At 39.8% G+C, this 19,256-nt stretch overlaps 1 protein-coding gene across 9 annotated transcripts in view; it reads left to right on the top strand.

Annotated features, from left to right (window-relative positions):
• Positions 1-19,256, top strand: part of NFIA (nuclear factor I A) — a gene marked incomplete at its 3' end in the record, with an annotated part of 358,370 nt that overhangs the window by 301,921 nt on the left and 37,193 nt on the right. For 5 of the 9 annotated variants that reach the window (XM_080801173.1, XM_080801175.1, XM_080801171.1 and 2 more), the window contains 2 exons: positions 3,325-3,503; positions 5,800-5,965. In XM_080801173.1, coding sequence (XP_080657299.1) covers positions 3,325-3,503; positions 5,800-5,965 — 345 coding nt within the window. The remainder of the gene's footprint in view (positions 1-3,324; positions 3,504-5,799; positions 5,966-19,256) is intronic. The other 4 variants (XM_080801176.1, XM_080801174.1, XM_080801172.1 and 1 more) reach the window with 1 other exon arrangement.

The following is a 19,256-nucleotide window of genomic DNA, read 5'->3' as shown; positions in this document are numbered from 1 at the left end:
TCTCTGTCAAAAATTTGGACAGAGACCCTTCTTTGTGGATTGCATTAGCACCACGCCAGATTCGCAACGGTAGAATTCTCCCAAGTGGTAGTGTCTCTTCTGTGGGACCCTGATCTGAAGATCTCAACATACATTTAGTGAATTTTACAGATTGAGTGATGGACTGATTTGACCCCAACGGAACTTTCTAAAATGATCGGAGACGACTTCGGCAAAAACTTAGGCACGATGAAAACGTCTAAGTCAAGCTAAAAGAGAGAAAAGAAAGAACTAGGAAAGAAGAAAATCCAAATTTAGATGTTGCCGAAGGCTGAGCTTTAGAGAATGGACAAACATGGGTCTTGTCCAGTAAAAGAGTGATACTAGCAGTTTATCTAGAGAAATAGCATGTATTTAATAATTTTTAAGAGGTCTGTGTAATGTCTGTAACACAACTATTTTCTGTTTGAAGAAATTAAAGCTCAAGATCTTGAGTGATTGATGTACCCAGTTCCACAATGAACTAGTGGCTGAATACCACAAAGTCCAAGGCATGAGAAAGTAAGGGTTGTGAGGGATAACCCTTGGAAGTGCAGACTCAGCAGTTGCCTAATTTGAAACTACAGGCTAAATGATTTCCTGGTGCTAATTAAGAATTAGTTGGTCCTTATAAGTCAGTCATTGCAGAATAAATTTCATATAGTACCATGTGTCCTTAGGATTGTGTTAAACTTGTGCCATAAGGAAAAGGTGAATTGTTTTATTAAAATATAATAAAGAAATGAAGGTCTAAAAAGTTGCTAATGATGTTCTTTTAGTAACAAAGAGTGCTAGGATGTTTATTAGCAGTTAAAGGGAGGGATTCCAAGATCCATTGAATTCTTCCCTCTATCAACTTTAACTTTTATCCGCCTGATCTTTACTCAAGTGAATATTTTCCCTTGCGTTCTCTGTTGGCCATCACAATTTTTCATAAGTGAACAATCATTTATCACTTTCCATTGAGCACCTGAAGCACTGTCACTTCATCATTAAGGTCTGCTTGCTGGGGACTCTTGACAGTGAAGTTCCCACCTTTGTGTTTGACATGCTACCCAAGTGGAGTGTATCATTTTTGTTACGCTTAAGTACATTCCCAGCCTTGTTTGGGAAATGCCACATTCCATCCCTGACTAGAAACTATTTAGTCAAATGCAGGGTGCGGGGTCAAATGTTCTTGCTACCAGCAAAGACAACCATACCATATTAGATGAACAAAACAACTTTGGTTCCTTAAAGCACCATTTGCAAAGTAAGAGATGACCAGAGCCATTTAACTTCTTCACTTGCAGGTTGTTTAACTCAGAGAAAATAACAGATCCCTAAACTCTCTGGCTTTTTGCCAGGTGAAAAGAAAAACAAAGTTGTTGTCTTTTTTTAAAGATTTTATTTATTTATTTGACAGACAGAGATCACAAGTAGGCAGAGAGGCAGGCAGAGAGAGAGGGAAGCAGGCTCCCTGCCAAGCAGAGAGCCCGATGTGGGGCTCGATCCCAGGACCCTATCCCAGGACCCTGGGATCATGACCTGAGCCGAAGGCAGAGGCTTAACCCACTGAGCCACCCAGGCGCCCCGAAAAACAAAGTTTTAAGTCGACTTGTGTGGTTCTTGATTTCTGTACCACTCTTGCATTCAATCAATGATTGTACATTCGACTAATATTTGTTGAGTACCAAACAGTATTCTGGGGGTATGACAGTGAACAATTATATAGATGGAAGAGCTATTTTCTAAGACAGGAAAGATTGGAAGAGAGCAAGTATAAAGGATGGAAGAGGACAAGAATTCTGGTTTCAATAGGCTGTGTTCAAGATGCCCTCAATTGTATGACTGAAGAGAAAATTTTGTCTGTGTTGGCCCACCGTAGAATCCCCTGACCAGAGTAGAAGCCCATCAGTGTTTATTGGATAGATTAAACGTTTTGTGAATGAAGGGATCCCATCAGATCATCTGCAAGACATGGACTAGGCTATTGCTTCTACTCCAAACCCCCATTTTCACTCTTTAAAAATTAGATGCTATTCTGAACCTGAAAGTCCTAGCCATTTCAATAGTCAGAAAGTGCCCCAGAACCAAAGCCATCCCAGTAGAGAACAAAGAACCCATGCCCAGTGGTCAGTGGGGCTGGATTATCTGTATAGTCCTCAGCCACACTTACGGTGTGTGATAGGGAGTGTGGCTTCTCTTGCTTAGTCTGCTCTACAAGTCCCTTTTGGTATTAGGAAATTCTTCCTCTCCGAAAACTCGGCCATTCCTTTATTTGGTCTTTGCAGGGATTCCCTGAGTTTGAAGACTTCACTGCAAAGAGTAAGGCAAGATAAATATTCTCATCTGCTTTTATTTGAGAGCTGTTTCTGCAGCCCTCAGGGAGAAGTGAGAGCTGCTACCTTGGCGTTTCTCGGTTTGGGTATCCCCAACCCTTCCCCTAGGCTGCTCTCCTTCTCCAGCAGATTTCATCAATCACCCTTCCAGTTCAAGGGCAAAAGTTCTCTCAGAGACAGTATCAAGAGGCTCACATAAGTTTTTTAATCTAATGTAATCTTCTTGTACAAATAAAATTTAGCAGGGCTCAAATAAAAAGGAGTCATCGTTGTCTGAGTTCTTTTATCAATTTTTATGGGCAGAAGGCCCACAGTTGAGCAAGGGTCATTGCCTACTCAGCCTGTGGGTTCCCCTGCTCTAACATTTATGCATTTCTGAGTTTGGCTTTGAAATGACAAAAAAGGGGGGGGAGGGGCTGCATATACCTTCCATGTAAAACGAGGCACCCAAATTGCACAGGTTCATTAGGTGATCATTTACTACATACTTCAAAAAAATTTCATCCTGTATGAGTCCCTAGAAATTTCCTTGAAAGGGGTATAAGAGCTTTAACAATGAATTATTGTCTATGCGTTAGCTCAGCATGAAAGAGGAACCATACGTGCAAACTAGAATTTGTCATATGTAATGTCAGTTAAATCAGGTCTAATCTACCAAATACATTTTTTATTGCTTGCTTCATTAAAAAGGCTCTTAAGGTAATGAATAATCTTCAGCTTCACCAAGGATTATTAATGCCTGTATAACTCATGTCCACTGAAAATGGAAAGACAGCCTGAAACCCTACGCTAATCTAACCTCCATGTTTGTCTTAGAGCCTTAAGGAAGAAAATCTATCAGACCTAGGCAATGTTAAATTCAGCCACGTGAGCAGTGCCGTGAGTTGGGTCAGGAAGGAAGGGAAGAAGGAGGTTGGATCGGGCGTGGACGCTGTGGCAAGGCGGGACTCTCTCTTCATGACTCTGACGTTTTCTTTTCCTACAGCAAGCCCGCACGCAACACCGTCGACTCTTCATTTCCCGACATCGCCCATTATCCAGCAGCCCGGGCCTTACTTCTCTCACCCAGCCATCCGCTATCACCCTCAGGAGACGCTGAAAGAGTTTGTCCAACTTGTCTGCCCTGATGCTGGTCAGCAGGCTGGACAGGTGGGGTTCCTCAATGTAAGGAGACCTCTTTTTTTTTTCCGATTTCTTTAGAAATAGTACCTGAATGTAAAAATAACAAGGGGAGACCTTCTGACCATGTGACAGGGTGCTCTAATGTTGTGCTGACGGACTGCAGACAAATGTCATATTTATTCTAGATTGTGGGAAAGTTAACTTGCTCTAAGAGTGATTGGCCAGGGTTTAAAAAGTGTTTATGTTAAGTTCGCAACTGTCAAGTTTATGGGTATAAATCATCTCAAGGGTGAACCGTATAACCTTCTAAGCTCTGTGGGCTGATAATTCCACCTCATGTACACTAACTCTCGGGCTCACGCAGTGAACCAAATAGAAAGACCAAATAATTTTAAATAATGGTTTGGGGTGGTAGGGAGAGGTAGGGGGACGCGGGGGGCACAGATGTTTCAGATCAACTAAGTTGATATTTTTTAAAAATACAGTCTTCTAACACTTTAGATCAAGTTGACCAGTACTTGAACTCAAGATGCTGGAAGCACAGTTTATTATGGTTTGTTATCTCTGCAAGTAGTTATCTTTCCCACTTATCTTTGTATAAAGCTAAACAGCATTCAACGGCGTCAAATGAATGTTTTCATTTTTTCTCTAGTAAACCAAATAATCACAACTTGAGACGATATTCCAAACGCAAAAGTGATTTTTAAAAATCACAAATTTTATTTCAAAGCTGAACTAAGTGTTTACAGTTGGATAGCGGTGTCCCAAGGCCACTAATAATAATAACGACTAGAAAATAATGACCAGTGTAAAGCCACATGTGATCTTCCTTTTCTCCTAAGGGCTATGCTTGAAGCCGCAGATCAGCCGTCATTATTACTGCCTAATTGAGAATATTATATCACACGGCCCTGTCACTGATTTTTCTTCCCTTGCAGAAATACCTGATTCTGCATATCTGAGATAGAACCGGCAGCTTTGACTAATGTCTGGTGATGTGTTAGCAGATACATTTCTGTCTAGACAACAAATCAATATGGGGCCTTTTTTCTTTTTGCTTGTGTATTCATTTGCTTGGCTTATTGTAAAGCATTCACTTACGGACTTTTAGCCCACTCAGAATAACATGCGAGCAGGTTTGCTGGCAAGAAAGCATAGCATTCTGACTGTCAGACGAGATAGTCTTTGAAGAACAATACTAAATATATATATATATAAGAGAACGTGGGTGAGGGGCTGGCTGAGGCCGCCTCTGCAGAGTTATTAGGCGTACACTTAAAAGCCTGGGACAACTAGTTCTCCTTCACCTGAATTTTGATTCGGGACGACAGCCCAAATACCAGCTGTGATTATTGGTCGTGTACAGTGTCACTAAAGTCCAGAGTCAGAAAGGCCACATGGGAGACCATGAAAGATCTGAAGTGATCACCAGCATCAGGCATCTGACTTTTAAGTTTCTAACTTTTTTAAAAATAGTCCTGACATTATCCTATATAACTGTCAAGCTCCCAGTTTTGCATTTTGATCAAAATTTTATAGGGTTTAAGGCAGGTCTCTCTTCATGGGACTATTTTGAAAAACTTGAAAATAAAATGGATTTTATTGCTTTCTTCAGAGGGGAACTTTCTTTTGTCAAAGAGCTGTGATTTGGTTGTTCTAACATCAGGCAGCCAAATAAATATGACTGTTATGGCATATGCTTATATAATTTAAATCAAAATTAGAAGTGATATTTTTCCCTAGCAGAATTTTGACAGCTCAATTCTAAAGTTTCTGTGCCTGATGTTATACAATATGTGAAAGAAATTTTTTATGTTCACTTAACATATTTATTAAATGTTATATAATATCAACTTTGAGGAGTGAAAATAAAATATTATTTTTAATTTCAAATGCGTATTTGGGCAACATCATTATATCTGTGTAAGTAGACAGTATGGAATAATTTCACAACCTACAAAACACTTGTGTATTAAATAAATACTAATCGCAAGAATGATGATGAAGGTAGCAATTAATACAGAAGTGAAGCATTCCAAGCAAATGCTGGCAGGTCGTTTTAGGGAAGCAGGATGTAGAGAAGGTCAAAGTAACTCGAGAGATAAGTTTGGGATACATTGAGCATGTGTGCCTGACACTATGCTTTTGTGAAATGCCTCAAGAACAACCCAATGGTTTTTTTAATCTCTGTGCTCTGAAGGAAGAATTCAAGCAGCTAGATACTTGGTAAATTTACTTAAGAGGTAACTAATGCACTTTCATTTTCAGAAGCAGCTAACGGTTGATATCTGTTTCTTCTTTTCCCTCTGCTTGTTTTGTTTTGCTCCTGCCTTCACAGCCCAATGGGAGTAGCCAAGGCAAAGTGCACAACCCATTCCTTCCCACCCCGATGTTGCCACCGCCGCCGCCACCACCGATGGCCAGGCCTGTGCCTCTGCCGGTGCCAGACACAAAGCCTCCAACCACGTCAACAGAAGGAGGTGCAGCCTCCCCAACCTCACCAAGTAAGTATGGATGAGCCGAGGCGCCGGTCGCTTTTCAAGCTCTATTTACTAGAATCCTCTTTTAAGTCTGGTCCCTAACTGCCTAGGCTCTAGCGATAGGCCCAGATCCCCAGGGATGGTGACAGCCTAAGTCTGAGAGCCAAGACCAGATCGTTGTGAACCCCACTAGTGGGTCATATCAGTGACAACACATGTGGAGATGACCGGGTGTTTGGTGTGGCTACCTGCCCAAGACTGAACTCAAGATATGACTATTAAATTTTGCACCTTATTTGAGTGGCTTTGAATGCTCTCCTCCTGATAATCACACGGCGTCCCCTTGCATGAATTTCCAGTAGCAAAAAGTTCCTTTTGTGTAGCCCCGCCATAACTTACAATCCAAGAAAAACGTACTTGATGAGCTATAAAGGCTGTTCACTTTATACATCAAATAGGTTAAAAAAAGAAAAAAAAGTTTAAATCAAAGTAACAATTCAAAGGTGCATACCTTGAACACCCACCAAGAGTAAGAGCCTGGCAGAAGATCAGAGCTGGTAGCCATGGAATTTGCTTGGCCAGGTGTGGTGGGGGGGAGGGGGGCCAGGGGTGGGGAGGAGATAGAAAGTATAATTGGATGGAAACAGAAAAGAATTCTTGGCTCTTCTCTGAATAGTATGGGAACATGTGATCAGACAATATGAGATTTCTAAACTTTTTTAGGTGATAGGAATGATGACTTGCTGAATTAGAGGGATAGTTCCCGATATTTCAGAGATGACAAAGGAATAGAAATAGCTCAAACACACAAATTTGACTTTTATTAGTACCTGGAACGATGTCAAAAAGAGTGATGGCCAGAGGCAGAGTTCTGAGGTGATGGATGGATGACCTAACCTTGACAGAGGGTGTGATAAGCACCTCCCTAAAGCTTTACTGAGGGATCAAAGTGTAGGAAAAGGTAGGAAATGTGACAGTAATCCTAAGGAGAGTAGGTCTCCAAGGAGTTCTTCAAAAGTGAGACTGGAGGCAAGGAATGTGCTGAAGAAAAGATTAGAGTAGACCAGGGAAGAAGTGTTAAGATAAGAACTTGAAGAGCAATTACAGAAGTTGAATGGAGGAGAGCACAAGGAGGGTTACTTTGTAGACATAAGCTCTGGGATTGGACGGTCATTTCGTTGACTATAATGAAGGATGATTCTAGGCCTCTTAGGTTCCTTACTTTCAGTTTAGGGGACATGATGGTCTTGGGTGTAGGAGGTAGAGAGCCAAAGAGGAAAAATAAGCTTCTGTTGACACTGTGTTCATTGGATTTAATTCTGGAGACACTAAACTCCAAAATGGAGCTCCTCGTGGACATGGCTCTGAGGGTGAACTTTGGGTTATCTAGTATTACTACTCATTTTGATAGCACATATGGAAGTGAGTGGCATTGTGCTTGGATTCTGGTATCACAACAAAAAGATTGAGGGTCTAGGGGCAGTTTTGTGGGAACCTACTTCTCTTAATAAGAGGTGGTTCAACACTTTCCAACAAAGGAGAAAACCTGAACGTCTAGTGACTTAGGAAACAAAGAAGGCCTGGTCTGTGGATCTTGGAAGCTCAGCTTGAAAAAGAAGCTTCTGAGAAACAGAGGCTCATAGGTGCGTCCTGCTTCTTGTGCATTAATGTAACATCTTCCAGCAAGTTAGAGAAATCACTGTCCCCAAACTCTATTTAAATCTGGTCTCTGGGGAATACCGGCCTACAGTTTGGTGGCCACCTAATTACCTCCATGTACCACTCTTCTGTTCATCTGCCTATCTGTGCGGGACAATGACACAGTTCTTTCAAAGCCTTGTGGTAATACTCTAGCTATCCCATTTACACATTGCCCTCCACTACCACTGTCTCCTGCATTTGTAGTGCATTTTCCAGTAACAGGGACGGGGCCCCTCAGGTACCATTTAAGACTAGGGATACTGTGTGCAGTTGTGGGAGACTGAAAGATAAGGACTCAGATCCCCACCTTTCCCATAACTAGCTGTGCTTCTCTTCCAATCAGTGTCCTCATCTGTAGAATGTGAGTGATGATCCCTGCCTGGCAGGGTTGTATGAAATCAACCATGATAAGCACCACTACCAAATAAATTGGAACATCTTATTATCTGCCAAAACTCTGGCCTAGTAGGGTCTCCAGGCTTGGATAACGATGAAATAGGTCTGTAGGACACATAGAGCTACTCAGCCTCTAAATAATATTGTTGGCTTTGGGTCCCTACATCTGGATTCCATGCCATGGATTGAATCAAGTGCCTTGTATGAGAAGGTATCTGTCATCCTGTCATGGCCAGACTCAAGCATTCCTTCAGCATTATGGGAAGAAGTCTAGAGGGGGTCCTGGCAGATCCAGTTGATGTGGTTGCATGTCCATTAGAACAGGTTTGAAGATTTTGGGGAGAAGGAGAATATCAGGAGAGAGAGGCCCAAAAGTTTGATACAGGTAATTTGATACTTACCTTTTTTTTTTTTTTGATACTTACCTTTTTACCTTTTTTTTTTTTTTTTTTTTTTTTTCTATTTATTTGAGAGAGCAAGCGAGCACATGTGAGCTAGCACAAGCAGGTGGGGAGCAGAGGGAGAAGCAGACTCCCTGCTGAGCAGGGAGCAGGGGCACAGGGCTGGAAACAGGACTCTGGGATCATGACCTGAGCGGAAGGCAGACACTTAACTGACTGAGCCACCCAGACACCCCTGATACTTACTTTTGAACCGTATGATTCTAGGAATGTAGGGCAAAACAAAATGTTCTGCTGTGGCATAGAAATACTTTTATCATCACAAAGTCTAACGCTTGTTTCTGGGCTTTTTGGAGTTTGCTGAATTCACAATAATGTGTCATTTCACAGCAATATCTTGCCTTACTGTCTTTTCCTTTATTAATAAGAGTGGTAGGGTGGGGGACCCATAATTTATAGCGTAGGAAAAGCCTTTCAAATTAAAAATCTCAAAGCCCACTGGTCCACACTGGGAAGAGATTTAAGAATCCCTCTTCCAGCTCTCCCCCCCCCCACAAAATCCTCTTCCATGCCCTGATTTCTGAACCAGTTGATAAATAATATAAAAGCAAAACTCAAGATTGGAAGACCAGACGATCACTTCTATTATCGGAGAATTTAGTTTATAACTGTAGAGGAATTTGCTTCCTAATACTGAATCCCCGAATTACACAGTCATATCTCCAGTCACAGGCAGTGCTGGACCACCACAGGCCTTCCCAAGGGGGTCTACTCTCCTGTTTAGAGACCGTAGCGTGGAGGCCCAGATGGCTGTATGGCAAGAGCAGGACAAGTCACCACTGGTTTCTACTTCCAAACTCTGCAATCTAGAGAATAGAAAGTGACCGGGGGAAAGGGACAAGAGGATGTGGAAGGGTACAAACATCAGAGTGAAATCGCCTACCCCTCTCTTCCCATTAATCTTGATGACTACCTTCTTCCGTTTGCTTATTCAGCTCTCATATAGTGAGCACCCGTGATGTGCCTAGGACTGTGTTAGCTGCTTGGGATACAGAGATGATTAATCCCTGCTCGTCAGAAATGTGGGATCTGCCGGGGGAGACAGCTGGGAAATGAGTAGCTCACATGAGGCAACACTGGGACACAGGATGGATTCTACAAGAGCACTTGTGGGAGTTTGGACCAGGCCTGGGAAGTCAGCTAAAGATGATTTTGGAGAGGGCAACTTCTATGCTGTTTAGTAGGGATAATATTCTGGCGTTTTAAATCTGAGAAAGAAGGTAGAACTTTTCTCCAGAAACCAGCCTGGTGGGGGGGGAGGGGATGTCTAAAATTAGATTACCGCTGAATAAAAATTTAGGGCAAAAAATACAGTTTCATAATTTATGTGCTTTCTTAGAAATTAAAACTACAGGGGGGTTGGGTCCTGTTTATCTTTGCCAGTTTATTAGAGCTCAACTTAAGCAAGAAGAATCAGGTATTAAGTACCGATGTTCAGCATCCCCATGGTATGGCAGAAATTGAGGCTTTTTTTTTCAAAAACACTAATTGTGGAACCTAGGACAGCCTTTTCTATTTGGGATTTGAGATGACTGGCAGTAAAATAAGATTTAAAAAAATAAAAGTAGGAAATCCTGCCAAGGGTCTCCTCTATGACCGACGTTTCTGGGCCTCAGATTCCCTTATCTGTTAACGGGACTACCACTGACTGCTGTACCCACTCTCTCGGGCAGATTATCAGGACAAACTGGGGTGACAGATGCACTACGCTGTAGACAGTTAAGAGTCCAAGGCGTAATTTTTAATACCATCTTATAATGAAATACAAATGGATGCCAGCCTACAGCCGAGGATGTATTTTTAACCTAATCAGTTGCCTTCGGCACCAAATACCCCACTTTGCAGCTGTGGCCAGAAAAACATGGGTAAGGCAGATTTGGGAAAGAATTTGCCTGTGAAATAAATACATTTTAATGGGAAAAATCCTTACTAGTGCCATAAAACAACAACAACAGGGGAATGGGTGGAGTTAGCAGTTCTGTCTCTCTCAAGAACTTGTATATTGTGATTTGTTTGGAGAGAGATTGATACACTACTATGCCAGGTCTGCTTAGGATATGGTGATAAATAGAGATAACCTGTAAGAGTAATTCACAATGGATGCATCCTGTTCCCACTGACTAATGCCTTTGTAAGTTTAGATACCCACTGAGAGACTATCACTTCTTTCATTCATTCGGTAAATAGTAAATGACCATGAACTATGTGCCAAGTCGTGTTCTGCGTGCTAGGATGCAGCAAGGAAATGAAAGAGGATTCAACGATTCCCTGATCTCCTGGAGCTCATGTTGTAGAGAGGGGAGAAAGTCAACCCACAAAACAGTGAGTGTAAAAGGCAGGGATGATGTAGGATGGTGACAAGTAAGCGGATCCTGGAGGTGAGGGTGTGACTGTCCCTAGGGTGGCCGGAGAAGTCCTGTCTGAGAAGAGGAAATTGGAACAAAGACCTGATGGAAGTGGGAAGGTGAGTCTCTTCCTGAGACTGTAGGGGAAGAGCTTTCCAAGCAGAAGGAACAGCCAGCATGCCTGGCCAGCGTGGTGAGAACAGAATGTGTAGGCAAAAGGAGGAGGTGAGGCTGGAGGTAAGGTGGGCAGCATCTGGGACCTGAGAGTGAGGAGTAGGGTAGATAACGCAGGCTTTCAACAGGCCACTGTAAGGACTTGGGCATTTGCTCTGAGTGAGACTGGGTAGCAGAGAAGTGAATACTCCCTAGTTTTGAACAGAAACACTTTGAAGGTTTTGTTGAAAACAGATTGCTAGGGGCAAGAATTAAAGCAGAGAGACCAGTTAAGAGGCTGGGGTTTTCTTCCCTTAAAATCAATAATATAATGAGTGTCTTCTACCTGCCAGCTGCTATTTCAGGCAGCAAAAGGGCACTGTCCCCTTCCCTGTGGACAAATAGTCATCCAAGTTGAAGTAAATTAGTAAGTTAGGGACCAGGAGGTCCAACGGAGAAGGCTAGAGCAGGGAGGGAGGTGACACACCGTTGTAGGGATCCAGACACCAACATGGGGCAGTGCCGGTGGTGAGAATTATTTGAAAGGGAGAGCTAATGGGATTTGCTGATGCATTAGATATGGGTTGAGAACAGAGAGTGAGAAATCAGCAATGACTCCCAGGGTTTTGACCTGGGCAACTGGAAGAGTGGAGCTCCCATGAACTGAGATGGGAAGATTCCAGAAAGAGCCATTCTGGGCGAGGGGCAGGGCCCAAATTATGTTTGACATGCCCATTAGGTATCTTACCAGTGATACTAATTATGACAGCATCCTACCTATGAAAGCTCTTTGCAGCTTGCTGAGTTTTTCCATGTGCATCATGCATTAATTGGGGAGGGACTCCTTTTCAAACATGTAATACACTGAGTGGTTATTACTCTGTGTCCTAAGAACAACAGCTGAAGAATAGGAGAAATATCTCATTATGTTTGGGCCTATTTGTGCTGTGAGGATTCAAAATGCACTATTCTTTTTCTTAATTGTACTGTAACATCCAATTTTTGTTAACAGGTTAGTACCAAGATCACACTATAAAAACGGACTTTTCCAAAAAAGAAATTACAGATTGGCATCCTAGCCTAGAATTATAATGGAGACAAAGAATGCTTTGGGATTATGATGGAAGATAAAACATGTGTATTTTCTTTTTTAATTAATTAAGAACATAAAAACTTAATTTAAGGATGCATAAAAGGCTTATAAACATTTTTCTCCATGCCTTCTTAGCCATGAACTTTTGATTTTTTAAAACTAGAACTCTATTAAAGTAAAAGCACACAATGACAAGTTTCCTTTATTATTTATTTTTACATCTCCCATGAATCTTACATACATTCATTGTATGAATGAATATGAACCTGTTAACCAAGAAAATAACAATAATCTATGACCGGGATGGAAATTTTGTAGTATAATAATTAACGTATGTTCAGTGCTTTTCAGTTAGCAAAACTCTTTACATGAATACATTATCTTGTTCTGTCTTCCTAGGAGTCCTGTGTGGTCAGGATTTTATAGACAAGGAAGCTGACATTAGAAAGTGCAGATGATTTTCCCAAGATTATACTCCCGTAGAAGCCTAGTAGGGACTCAAATGGAGGCCTTCCCATGCTCTTTCTACTACCCCATACCTACCTCATACAAATTACAGAGCAATGGGACATGATTTCTGGTTGCTGGGAAGCTACAACTGTCTGCTTATCTGAAATTAATAACAGCACAACAAAGCACTGAGCTTTTATTTATGTACCAGGCACTTCAAAGTATTTTTCTATGTATTATCTTGTTTTAATTTTCCCAGTAATCCTATGAAGTAAGTACCTTTGTTACCCAATTAAGTTAACTTCCAAGGCTTCTCAGCCGCATGTAGTGGCACCATGATTCACACCCAGCCACCTTGAACCTGTAGTTCATACACTTGGCCATAGCATCCTATGGCTAGCTTCTCATTAGCCCAAAGGTTCCGTGTTTTTGCCGTGAAAACCCTATGCGAGAAATACAGAAGAAGACGTTAGTTAGTGGGTCATCTGTACCTTAGTATGAATTGGTTTCTGTTGCTGAGAGTAACTCTGGTTGTCAGGGAAAGGAAGAGAACAGAAGATTTGGAGGGAGATTACACAAAAACAGCAAAAAAGGCAAAAAATAGGAAATGTTGATAAAGGCAGATCTCCTTTTTTCGCCAAGACTCCTGAGAACTTGGACTGTTGATGAATGCTTCAAAGAATTATTTTCCGAGTTATCATCCTAATAATGACACCTCTCCCTTTCACCAACACTTTTCCTTAAAATGTATAACACATTGTTGAATCAGTAATTGGATTTAGAGCAAGCCAGTGAATGATATGTCACTTTTTCACAATTTTTAGATGACGTAAGGACTGTGTTTCCTCTTTCAGAGAAGAAGCAGTGGATAACTACAAGAGAGAATGGGAAAAGAAAGAAGTTAGTGGCTTCCTTTCACAAAACACTTTTTCATCACTGATGTCTGAACTATTGCATTATTCTTTTTCTTTACATTTTTAAAATTACATTACAATTACATTAAAATTACAATAAAATCATTCTTTGCTGTACACTTCTTTGAGTTTTTATAACATCATAGATTTTTAAATTTTTTTATTTAAATTCAATTTAGTTAACATATAGTGTAGTATTAGTTTCAGGGGTAGAATTTAGTGATTCATCAGCTGGATATAACACCCACTGCTCATTCCATCAAGTACCCTCCTTAATGCCCATCAACCATCTACCCCGGCCACCTCCCCTCCACCAACCCTCAGTTTGTCCCCTATAGTTAAGAGTCTTGTATGGTTTGCCTCCCTTGCAACCAATTCCACAGGTAGAACGGAAAACAATTCCAAAGAACTCCCTTCTCATTCTTTCTCAGTCTTAAGTTAGTGTCTGATGTCACTTAGTGCCTGAGAACTCATTTTATGCTGATCTGTTTCCACACTGCTATCATTTTTTGTTGTTCTTGTTTTTGTTTTTTCCACATTGGTTTTAATTTCTCTACCACCTCTGCTGCTGTCTCCATTATATTTCAATGTTTTATACTCTTCTGAATTAGAAAGAGACCTATATACATGCAATATTTTAATATGTGATAAGAGTGGCATTTCGTATTAGAGGAGGGGAAGGGATTATTCAGTGAAGTCTGTTGAAACGACTAACTGTCCAGACAAAAAGAAGACTCCTTAGACCAAAACAAATTCCAGCTGGGGGGGGGGGGGGGAGACATACAAAGGTGAAGCTTTAAATACCACATAAAAATATAGGACAACTTTTAAAAATAATATTGGACTGAGGAAGATTCTTCTAAATAACACACACACACAAACTCAGAAACCATGAAAGGAAAGACTGACCAATTCTACTCTAAGGGTATCAAAAATTTATACATGAAAAAAAAACCCATCATAAAGTAAAAAAGAAAAAATGAAAGTGGGAAAAATATTTGTCACACATGTAACATGGGGTTAAATTATCTAATATATAAAGACCAATAAAAAGACAGAAAAAGGACATAAACAAAGAGAAATAGAGAACACTTGAAAGATGTCTCGTTTATGTAGCATAAAAACAATACAGATTAAGACTAGCATGGTATTTTTACATACCAGATCAGCAAAAATCAGAGAATACTTTGCATACTCTTGGCAAGTGTGTGGAAGACGTACTCTTCTGCACTGTTAGAGGACTGTGAATTGGTCCAACCTCTTTGAAGACAGTTTAATTTTTCAAGTATATAAAAATATATATGAATATTATATATCTTTATATAAATTTTAGATGTAAGTAATAAACATAGTTGGAAGTGTAAACACAGATGCTTATCAAGTATTCATCGATTATAATAAAAGATTAGTAATAACCTAAATATGTAACAAGAGTATATACATTAGGTACCCCTTAAAAATAAAGAGACAGTCTATATGAGTTATGTTAAGTCAGCAAAGGAGAGTCCTAGGAATGTGTATAGAACACTATCATAGAGATGCCTGGGTGGCTCAGTGGGTTAAGCCTCTGCCTTCGGCTCAGGTCATGATCTCAGGGTCCTGGGATCGAGCTCCACATGGGGCTCTCTGCTCAGCGGGGAGCCTGCTCCCCCCTCACTCTCTCTGCTTGCCTCTCTGCCTACTTGTGATCTCTGTCAAATAAGTAAATAAACTCTTAAAAAAAAAAAAAAAAAAACCAGGGCGCCTGGGTGCCTCAGTCGGTTAAGCCTCTGCCTTCGGCTCAGGTCATGATCTCAGGGTTCTAGGATCGAGCCCCGCATTGGGCTTTCTGCTCAGTGGGGAGCCTGCTTCCCCCTCTCTCTCTGCCTGCCTCTCTGCCTACTTGTGATCTATCTGTCAAATAAATAAATAAAATCTTAAAAAAAAAAACAAACACTACCATAGAGTTGGGGGATGTACATACACATTTGCTTGTGTGTTGAAAGATAGAAACTGGTCTGTCATAGAATCGCCCTTTGGTACCTTATCCACTGATAATGAAAGATACTACAGAGTTTTAAGTCTCCTTTTATAACAAATATAATTATTTTCAAAAATATGTGTCTAGGGCGCCTGGGTGGCTCAGTGGGTTAAAGCCTCTGCCTTCGGCTCAGGTCATGGTCCCAGGGTCCTGGGATCGAGCCCCGCATCGGGCTCTCTGCTCAGTGGGGAGCCTGCTTCCTCCTCTCTGTCTCTGCCTGCCTCTCTGCCTACTTGTCTGCCAAATAAATAAATAAAATCTTAAAAAAAAAAGTGTTTAAAAAAAATATGTGTCTAATGATCTAAAAATTCCTCTTTACATAACCTCAATCACTACAGTGACCAAAACTCATTTGTGGTTGGAGGGGGTCCCCATAAAATTCTTGGCAATTTTTATGCATCTAGATTTTAGCTATACTAACCCAAATTTTGGATATCATAGCAGAAAATGTGTGATCTTTCTGGTAAGAAGTAATATTCTTTTTCCCCCACAGACAGCATGGAGCTTAGTGTAAGGTTAGCATTTTCATTCTCCACAGCCAATATTTGGTCCCAATTTCTGCTTTAGGAACCCACTGAATACATATGTCTTAAATCATAATTTTTCACAAATGCTTTTTGCAGAGTATTACTACTCTGCATATAATCCAATTTTGTTATGTTTACATTTGCAAGGGAAAAAGAAAAAGCATTATTGAAACTCAGGCACTGTGATAGGTATGTTCATATGCATTACCTTAATTTCATCTGATTATAATTATACATCTACAAAATTAGAATTGTCAGCCCTCTTTTAAAAAATAGAACACTGACACTGAGTCAGGCTTCAAACTCAGGTCTGTTGGACTCCTGTGCTTTGTACTCTACCAGGACACATACCGCGTTTGGAGATAGGATTTTGTGCATACACCTATCCTCTGAAAGTCCCAAGACACTCCATAAAGAACTTTTACATTATTCCAAGAATAACATATGTTTGCATACCTTGCATTGGATGAAAGCAGAGGAACAAGAGCACAGTAAGAGATGGACATTATAAAAGAGGGACAGAAAAGGACAATGGATGATTCCACTCATTTAGGTTTCCTAACCCATTTGAGTCTTGTTTTTGCCTCTGTTTGTTACTTTTTCAAGATGATAGAAATAACCAGTGAGTTTTAAGATTTTCCTCATAAAAGTAATATATGACAGTGTAGGAAACTTGGAAAATACAGAGTATAAAAAATGAAATTATGTGCTCCTATAATCAATTACTATTAACATTTTGGCCTATTTTTCCCTTAATACATGTTGATGTATATATTCATGTGTATATGTACACAGACACAAGATGATTGTGACCATGCTGAATATAATATTTTGCATGCCATTCTCTTAATTAGTGTTTTACACCTTATCCCATTTCATAAAAAATTGGGAAATGTGATTTTAAACAATTTGTACCTATTCCTTTATTGGATATTAACTTTGCCCCAATCTGTGAAATATACTCCAGCATATTTTTGAAAATACATTTTGTCCCCAGCTTAAATAATTTCATTAGGCTGGATTCCTAGAATCGGAATTACTAGTACCAACCAAAATATTCATTCTGATACACATTACCAAATTGCTTTTCAGAAAGGTTGCACCAATTTACACATTACTTATGAGTCTGATCACAACATTAACGCTGGAAAGGTTTAAGTTTTTATTTTTTGTAAGTGTTGGAAGGCAGATGTCTTGGAGTATAATGCTCTCAATCAGATATTATAATCAATAGTCCCTGATTGGATGATTTTGGCATTTTTCTTCAATTGTTTAAATATAACATATAATGGAATTTGGGGGAATTTCCCATCTTGTTGACTAAGCCTCTCTTAGGGATTACTTTCTGGACTGCTCTGGTAGAGAGTGTAATTCATAGACATTCACTGAGGGATGAAGCCTTAAAGGGCTATGCATATTCAACTAAATAATATTTATTACGGTGGACTCTTTATATATAGAAGCTCAGAGATGTTAGTTGGCTTGCCAAGATCACATTTCAAGTAAGATTACAATCGAATGGATTCAATCCAGGGTTTCCTGGTTCTTAAATTCATTTTCTACTGATTACCTTGCAGTGCTGAAAAAACAAAAATATGACTTGGAGGTTTTCAGGTTCTGTTTATGTTTTTTTAAGATTAAAAATTACTGGAAGTTATTTAAAAATCATTCATAATGCCATTCTTCAGAGATAATCATTTTATGTGCCTATTTTCCAGTCATTTTCTATGCATATTTTAAACAAAATTGATCATGTATGTGTGCATATGTGTCTATGTGTATATATACAGTTTTATAAATTGATTTTATTAATTTTATTTCACACTAGCAGCATGTCCGTGATGTCATTATTATTTGAAAATGTGCCTTAAAAAAACAAAAAATGTGCCTAATGACTGCAGAATATTTCAACATACAAATGAAGCATTAGCTTATAAGATGGCTCAGGTTTGTTCCTCTTTATAAGTAATGCTGTAATGAACATCTTGGAGCATAAATCTTTATCTGTACCTTTAAGTATTGGTTGAGGATAAATTCCCAGAAGTAAGTTTCCAGAGTCCACTGCCTTTAGAGAGGCCGCAGAAGCCTTTCAAAAGGGAGCAATCCAATATATTGATCTAAGTTTTTTTTAGTAAACCCCAGCTGAATCCATGGGTTTATTCCCTGTGGCTATCAAATATAACTTTCACCTGTGCCTACCCACATTCATTGTTGTTTCTGATCAATATATATGTTCTACCAATCATACAACACACAGCATTTACATAAAAATAAATGACAGTTATAGAATTTGTAATAAATTTAAATGAACTGAAATAAGCCTCTATTCTTATCCTTCACAGCAATGTTATAGTCAGTTTAAATAGCCTGTCTACAGGAAACAGTCCAAAGTGCCTGCTTATGGCACAGATCTGGGTAACATAAGGCCAAAGTGTCTCCAGTTTATAAGTTGTTCTGATCCCCTTATTTCTGTGTGCACCATGAACGGTCTTATACTTTCCTTTCTGCATATTTTACCCCAAATCATGATGTAGCTAGAGCCCCTACCTCCCTGTGAGCATCCTTAATACAAACAGAAATACCAGCAGAGCAAAACCATCTGGCTAAATTGCCTCTTCTCAAGATTTTTGTGAACTACTGGCACATTAGCCATGTCATGCAAATTGCTACCATACATGTTAACTAATGCTAATATATTAAAGTTAGAATTCATTAGCTTTTCAGGAAGAAAGCTTATGGGTATGTTGTTCTGTAATAATTTACTAGCAATAAGTAGGTTTTAATTTCATGCCCTGAGGGCTGTGTCTTTTTTTGTTGGTAACTTGTTTGTAGAGACAAAAGATTTACAGAGATAACAGAATGAGGTAACTGACTGCACAGATGTGATCAAAATAATGGAAATTCAGTGTGGTTATCTTAAAGATTCCAAACATCTGGATGACAACGACAATATCCGTTCAGTCATGTGGGAATTTCTAAATCTCTGAATACTGGATCATGTGTAAAGAAAGGCTGCCTGTTTCCTTGTCTGTTTCCCAGGCCCCATAACTCATCGATACCGATAGATTTCGCTAAAGGAAAAACACTCCACAATATTCTCCAGCATTTTCTTTGTGACCTTGCAAGAAAATAATGCTGTTCAAGTTCCTAAATGAGTTCAACAACTATAATGGGTTTCCTTTAGAAATTAGCCAATCTATTTCCTGAAAGTTTCTGCTTTTTTTTTTTTTTTTTTTGAAATGGAAGTTTTCTTGG

This window comes from Martes martes (assembly GCF_963455335.1).
Source record: "Martes martes genome assembly, chromosome: 4".
Lineage (NCBI taxonomy): Eukaryota > Metazoa > Chordata > Mammalia > Carnivora > Mustelidae > Martes > Martes martes.
Note: the sequence above shows the minus strand (reverse complement) of the source record. Positions and strands in the feature narration are given on the sequence as shown.